Source organism: Propithecus coquereli, unplaced genomic scaffold, assembly GCF_000956105.1.
Source record: "Propithecus coquereli isolate 6110/MARCELLA unplaced genomic scaffold, Pcoq_1.0 Scaffold48, whole genome shotgun sequence".
NCBI classification, from domain to species: domain Eukaryota; kingdom Metazoa; phylum Chordata; class Mammalia; order Primates; family Indriidae; genus Propithecus; species Propithecus coquereli.
Genome location: NW_012150618.1, coordinates 8483239 through 8490152, shown reverse-complemented (window position 1 = coordinate 8490152; position 6914 = coordinate 8483239). Strand labels below are relative to the sequence as shown.

Genomic DNA, 6914 nt, shown 5'->3' with positions numbered 1-6914 from the left:
TCAGGCAGACTGACATAGTTTAGATAACTTTCAAGCCATAGGTCTGTACAGACTGCCTTCTGTAACTTTTTACAAACTCAAGAAACTGAATTCAGGAAAGTTTTAGTAATTTGCTGTGTGATTGCCAACCTGTTAATGGCAGACCTAGGTCTAGAATCGAGCATCTAAATGTCATTTCTCCAGTCCCTTTGTGCCAGCTCCAGACCTTTGTACCATATGGCACCAAAGGCCATGTGAACTGATTCTTAATGTGCCATAGAAATTACTGCTTCATTTTATGCATCATAACTTTGGAGTCTGTTGTATTTAGTAGCAAGAGATGGTTTCCATTCCTCCTCTGTGTATTTTCATGCATTAATTATAGATTGCTTATCCATATTAACTGTCATGTGCTCCTTGCAAAATTACATCTTTCTCATCTTTATTACCAGCTACTGTAAACTCTCCTAGTACTACACCACCCACTGTCACCACTAACATGCCTGTTACTAACAGACTCGATAAACAAAGGAATGGTAAGAAATTATTACCTTTTATATTTTTAGTGTGTCTAACATAAAAAGTTGTGTTCTAAGGGTGGAAATATGTAATGTTTCAACAAAGTTTATTGAAGTCAATCAGTGCATTTGTACATTTGCAAGACTAGTAAAACAAATAAATATCACTTAACTTTGAGTTTCCCATTCTTACAACCAGCAAAATAAGTACATTTCCAGTACTCTTTTTCTGCAGTTTTAGCTAAACTTTCTTTCAAAGGAAGTTTTAGGAGAGCTATATTTAATTAAAAGGAATTTACTTGCATTATAATAGAGATCTGAGAAAAAATTTTTGTCAGATTATTCTCTTCAGGAAACTAGTGTTTAAAGGATTTTATAAATTTCAAAAAACTAAATAATAATTTAATTTCTCACTGAAGTGAACTTTATGGTCAAACATTTGTAACATTTAAATCAATTTCCATAGTAATATTTTGCTTTATGTTTTTATTTGTCGAAGAATAATGGTTAGATTGTGATTATATGTTAACTAAATCATAAATCAATTTTAATGACAAAAATTAAAGTCACTTCCAATACTTCTTGACTTTTTTATCCATATATACTTTTCCATTTATATTATTTGTAATTTGCAAATACAGCAGTTATAGAAAGTAAGAAATGAACAGAGGAAAAGCCAGGTGAATTGAGTTATTAAATTTGCTACCTATATGGACCACCTACGTAGCCTTTTGGTAATCAGAGTTAGTGATTTCAGTTTCTTCTAATAAAGATAAATTCCAATCAGGTGATAACACCATTGCTTTGACTACAGTAATATTCTCAAATATGAGATATTAGAAACAAAGGAATTTTCTAAACCCCAATCATTTAGCTTGTGAGGCCAAGACATCTGTAATATATCACCAGGGACCCAAAACCCAGAGAAAAGAAACCCACATAGTTCATTTTTTCTTTTGGCTTCAGGGGTTACATCAACTTCCTCTGTAAGGACATTTAAATTCGAGTATGGAATATTTTACATAAAACGCAGATATAAATCTCATTAGGGTTATAAAGACATCGATTCAGGGAAGTGTTTATAGTTATTCTGGTAGTTACACCAAGGAGATTTATGATGGAGCAAAAATTTCAGCAACCCCCAAGAAAGCAACAGCAGCTGAAGTTTCCAGTGCATATTTCAGATGGACTCCAGCCAGTAGATGGGAATATTATAATTCCAACTAAGTATTTCACTCTTTGTATGAACATACAAAGAGCCTCTGTGGCATTCTCCCTTTAGAACTGGCACATCCTCCACTGCCCAAGAACATTTATGTGATGCTTCAGAGTCCTCGACTTGGTGGCGTGAAGCTGTATTCACTCAATCATGTCATTTCTGACATTCTTGAAGAAAGCCTTGTTCAGTCCATCTCTCTCTGCGTCATAACCTTCATTGGCGTTTCAACAAAGCAAGCAAATGTTAGAATCAGTTAAAATGGTTTATCTTGACCACACTAATGGGAAAAAAATTGAAGTCAGATGATTTTTGACCAAAATGTAATCTCAACATTGAGAAATATTCAAAAATCATTATGTGGTAGAAATATTCTCAAAATTGTGTACTCAAATTTGTGTACTATCTTAAAATTTTTACCATATACTTGAGCCACCTATACCATTTACTTAATGGATTTTTTTTCCTAAACTGACTCCCTTTTTTACTTGAACATCTGCATTTACATGGGAAAATCAATTTCACTATTAGAAACTGAAACCAGTACTACTTGTTATGAAACAGAAGTGAAAAGTGAAAATAAATGTAATGTAAACACTGTTTTTGAATTCTCCCTATATTCTATTGCCTTCTCACATCTCAAAGCCTGAAGCCTTCATTATTTTTTTAAAAAGGAAGAGTAAAAAAATATTAGGTATAGACTACAATTAAGATTTTTTTTGATGCAATCAAATTTGAAATAATTGAAAAGATTTTTTCACCTTGTGAATAAATGCTATTTTATGTCATGTACTAAGATCATTCATATACTATCAACAATTTGTTATTCTTTGGGAAACTGATACAGTAAATATTCTTAGCTTTATTATCTGAAATATTAGAAAATCCCATATTGTTTACTGTAAGAAAGATAAATACGACTGTCAAATCTGTTATCTGTCATATCCTGTCCTTTTAACTCTGGTCTGTCGGAGTTTTACTGAGTTCATTAATGATATGCCAGTTGGGGAGAGGAGAGGAATCGAGACTGTTTAATAATCACATATATTTTCTTAGTATATCAATAAAATTTGTTTTCCTGGATTTTGTGAAATGTTCCTATTTTTCTGTGTAAAATTCTTTTTGTTATTTTTCAGTAGGACTTCAGTCTGATTCTTTAGATTACTCCAAATCCTCACTTAAATTCGTCTGTAGGTTCTTAGAAACTGCAACTTTAAGTGAAATGATGTAACGGAACCGATTTTACCATAGGCTAATTGATATAAACAAGAGTTAAGTTCCATCAGCATGTTCCTGGTCACGAAAACATCACCAAACTTCTAAATGAAGACTCAAAACACTTCTAATATTAAACATTGAAATAAATGTGTGCTATACATACATTTAAGGAAGATTAATGAAAACAAGAGAATTATCTACCCAATTTTTCATGAATCAGTGAGTGACAGCAGTTGTTATGGCGATGGGTTAAATCACAGAATAAATGTTTGCAAAGTGGAAACTATGAGAAGCCCCTCCTCCCACTACCCAGTTCAAAATCAATCACAGACGTGGCAGCTTGCTGAGCACTTTCCTACTGCATCTTCTATCCTTGTGCATTTGTATGATTATCATAGACTTGATGAACTTTTATTTGATAATAATTTGTATTCATTCATTTCTTCATTTTGCACCCCACTTATGCTAGTCAAGGTCGAGTGTGGCCAGAACCTCTCCTGGCAGCTCAGGGTGCCAGGCAGGAACTAGCCCTGGCCAGGACACCATCCCATCGCAGGGCACACTCATATACACCGTACTCCCTCACGCTGGGATCTTTGGGATGTGGGAGGATGGTGGAGTACCCACAGAAAAACACAGATATGGGGAGAACGTGCCAATTCCACACAGACAGGGACCCCGGCCAGGAAATGATATTTTTTTTCTCACCAGTGTTGTAACAAAGTGACCTTAAATGAAACAATGTTATTCGAAGACTTGCTGTATATGCTAAGAAAGTTTTATCTTTTAAGCTACTTTTCAGAAACGTATTTCATGGATAATCTAGGTATTCCCACAAATAATGAACCCTTTGTATCTTTTCCATTATATTCCCAAGTAAAGCTCTTGGACTAATTATTTTCATTCTAAACCATATCTTCTGTGCTTGAAATATCACTCTACTAGTACTGAATTGTAAACTACTGTGAGATTAGCACAAGCAACCCAAGTAAGGAATTAACTCCATGAGTCCTTATTGTCCTAAAAATCTAGCTTACAAGTAACTGCAAATTACAACACTGCTTCTAGTTTCTCACGTATGTTTAGTTATTCAAATGATAAATTCCCTTGCAGATCATTTGTTTGGATCCAGCAATCCCTCTAGCTGCATATACCAAATAGCGTAAGGAGATTGTGTGTGTAGGTCTGCAGGAGGCCAGTCATGTTGTAAATGCCACTGCTGTACCGTGATTGTCTCATCACCAGTTCTAAGAAATAATCACAAATCTTAATTAACATTTGATTTATATTTTAATATCTATCTTTTTAAATAATACATGTTTTAAACCTATTATTTCAAACCTAGATTTTACATCCTTGAATACAGAGTAGCGTCATTTCTATATCCTTTAAGAAACTCTGAAAAGAATGTTAAGAAGTCAATTTAAAGAAAAGAAAAGATTAATTGGAGAGAGACCTACAGAAAGGAATAGTGTTTTGATACCACGTCTGTAAAGGCAGACAGTGATTTCTACTTTGAAGTTCTACATGGCTGAAGGGGTATCTAAATGGAAAGTGGATATATTCTTAAATATGTCTTTTTTCAAGAAGCATCTGTCATGGGTTCTTCTGGCCTGGATGTCATCATTAGGACAATGCACACATCTTTTGAAGTCTCTGGAACACGTGAAGATTTATGAATAGCTTTTACGTTGAGACACCACAGGAGTTGTTACATTTATAGGAGAAGATGACTCGACTGCTATAATAACACGGAAAATCCTGCATCGGTGTGTCTTAATGGTTCATTTCCACCAGTGGCAATGTTTAAGCCAATTATCTTGCCGCAGCCCAAAACTCTTCTCACCAGCCCTTCTGTGGACAGTTTTTAAAGTCTTCTTTTGACAGTTTACTCTTGGCTATTTATCATGATTATTTGTTGACTGCCCTTTTCAAAAAATTTAAATTAAGTATAACAAGGGTCCCTTGAGTAGTTTTTGGCAAAATTTACAAAATATCTCACTCTGAAGCATCTAAAGAAAAACTACTTGAAAATTAGTCATAGCATGAGAGAATCTATAACAAAAGATGCCGGGTTATTTGGGATATTAACATGTTTATTTGCTATAAACAATATAATTCTAGGGAGAGTACTCTTTGTAGACTGTCTCTGCTATTGGATATCATTCCCATTTATAAAAACAGTGAACTGGCCAAATGGGCAGGAAACATTTAAAATTTAAAGAAAATGTTTTACATATTTGGATACCTCCATAAAATTTCAAAAATGTCAGTGATTGAAACTACTGATTTTTATAGTATTTTGCAATGTTTCCTAGGAGAGGGAGCGAATACTACTAACAAAAGCGTGCTTTAGGTCTCCATCTAGTGGTAGTTTTTCAGATACTCTATTAGCATCGGTATACAGATGCTCCTCGACTCATGATGGGGTTACATTTCCCATAAACTCATCGCAGTTCGAAAATATCCTAAGACAAAAATGCATTTAATACACCTTAAAAGTGCTCAGAACACTTACGTTAGCCTACAGCTGGGCAAAATTGTCTAATGCAAAGCCTATTTTGTAATAAAGTGTTGACTATCTCATGTAATTATCGAATACTGTACTGAAAGTGAAGAATGAAATGGTTGTGTAAGTCCGCAAAGTACAGTTTCTGCTGAGTGCCTATTGTTTTCACACCATCATAAAGTTGAGAAATCTATGATTTTATGTGGTGATATCTACAATGCAAAGTTCTTTAATCAGAGTTATTATCCTTTGTTTTATATGTTCCTTTAAATATTTTTTCATTCAGAACATTTTTAAAGGGATTTAAAATCAAAAACAGTAAAATATCTGAAGAGTTTTAGAAGTTCAAATAATCTAGTCTGCATAAGTTAAACTCACCTATGCTTGGACTTGTACCAGTCTTATATTATTACGTCAGGGGCAGCAACTTTCATTATTTAGCGTGAGACTCTGACTCCTTTACTGGAAAGACATTCCTTTGCTAGTGGGACTGGAATTGGCATTTTGGTAGATTTGGGAGTTCCCAAGGCATACTTTTGTATTTTTTTTTCTACTGTCTCCTCACAATTTTCATCAAATATTTTCCTCAAAATTGCTTTAATTTTATATTTCTACATTTTCTATGCATATTTTACTGAAGACTTAACTAACCATAAGAATGAAGAAAGACGATTAACAATAATTGAGATTCAAAAAATTTTCCCTGTCTCTGTAACCTACCATATTTTAAGAGACTCTTTTTCTCATTAGCTACTTTGAGTAAAGTGCCCCATAGCACACTCCTAGAGAGATTTAGCAAACCCTTGTTGGTGACTTTGATTTTCATTTTTAAACAAATTTCAGATTGCCCCTCCTCTCCCAAAGCAGAACCTTCCTTACAATTAGGTTTTCTTTTAAAAGTGAATTAGTCTGTTTAAAATTCTACCTGTAAATATTCTTTCTTTTTTCCCTCTACTTTGATATGAATGACTATTTTTAAGAAATTTTGATGAAAAAATCTGGTGGAACCCAACCCAGTGGTTCAGTAAAAGGAAATGTTTTGCTGGGGATGGGAAAGAGAAGGAAGGGAGAGAGGTCCAGGGCAGTGAATGTGTGTGTTCCTGTTCTCCCTCTTTAAGTAAACTCTTGCACCTCATCTCACTCAAGTTTTCTCTTATCCCCAACTCTTTATCATTCTTTATAATGCACAAAGAAGCATAACTTCTTGCTATAAAAAAATCAAATTGTACATGAAAACAATCCTCACTTTATTGACAGGAGATATGAGAAATCTATAGAATTAAAAACTATGAAGAAGCATATGCAAGTGATAATTTAGGAGCAACGAACTAAGCGTAAACTAATTGATAACTATTTCTGAGAAGGTGCAAAGGTCAGCAAGCTTAACATCAAAATATCAGAAATTTTCTGTGCCTATGTAAAAGGTGTTTCTTTTAACTTGTGTTATAAATTATGTGATTATGAATAAAATTAT

The 6914-nt window shown here is 33.8% G+C and overlaps 1 protein-coding gene across 1 annotated transcript in view; it reads left to right on the top strand.

Moving 5' to 3' along the window:
- ADGRG6 (adhesion G protein-coupled receptor G6) overlaps nt 1-6914 on the top strand; it is a 152224-nt gene that overhangs the window by 93282 nt on the left and 52028 nt on the right. Inside the window, exons 4-6 of the mRNA XM_012655523.1 lie at nt 432-515; nt 1780-1948; nt 5056-5131. Coding sequence (XP_012510977.1) covers nt 432-515; nt 1780-1948; nt 5056-5131 — 329 coding nt within the window. The remainder of the gene's footprint in view (nt 1-431; nt 516-1779; nt 1949-5055; nt 5132-6914) is intronic.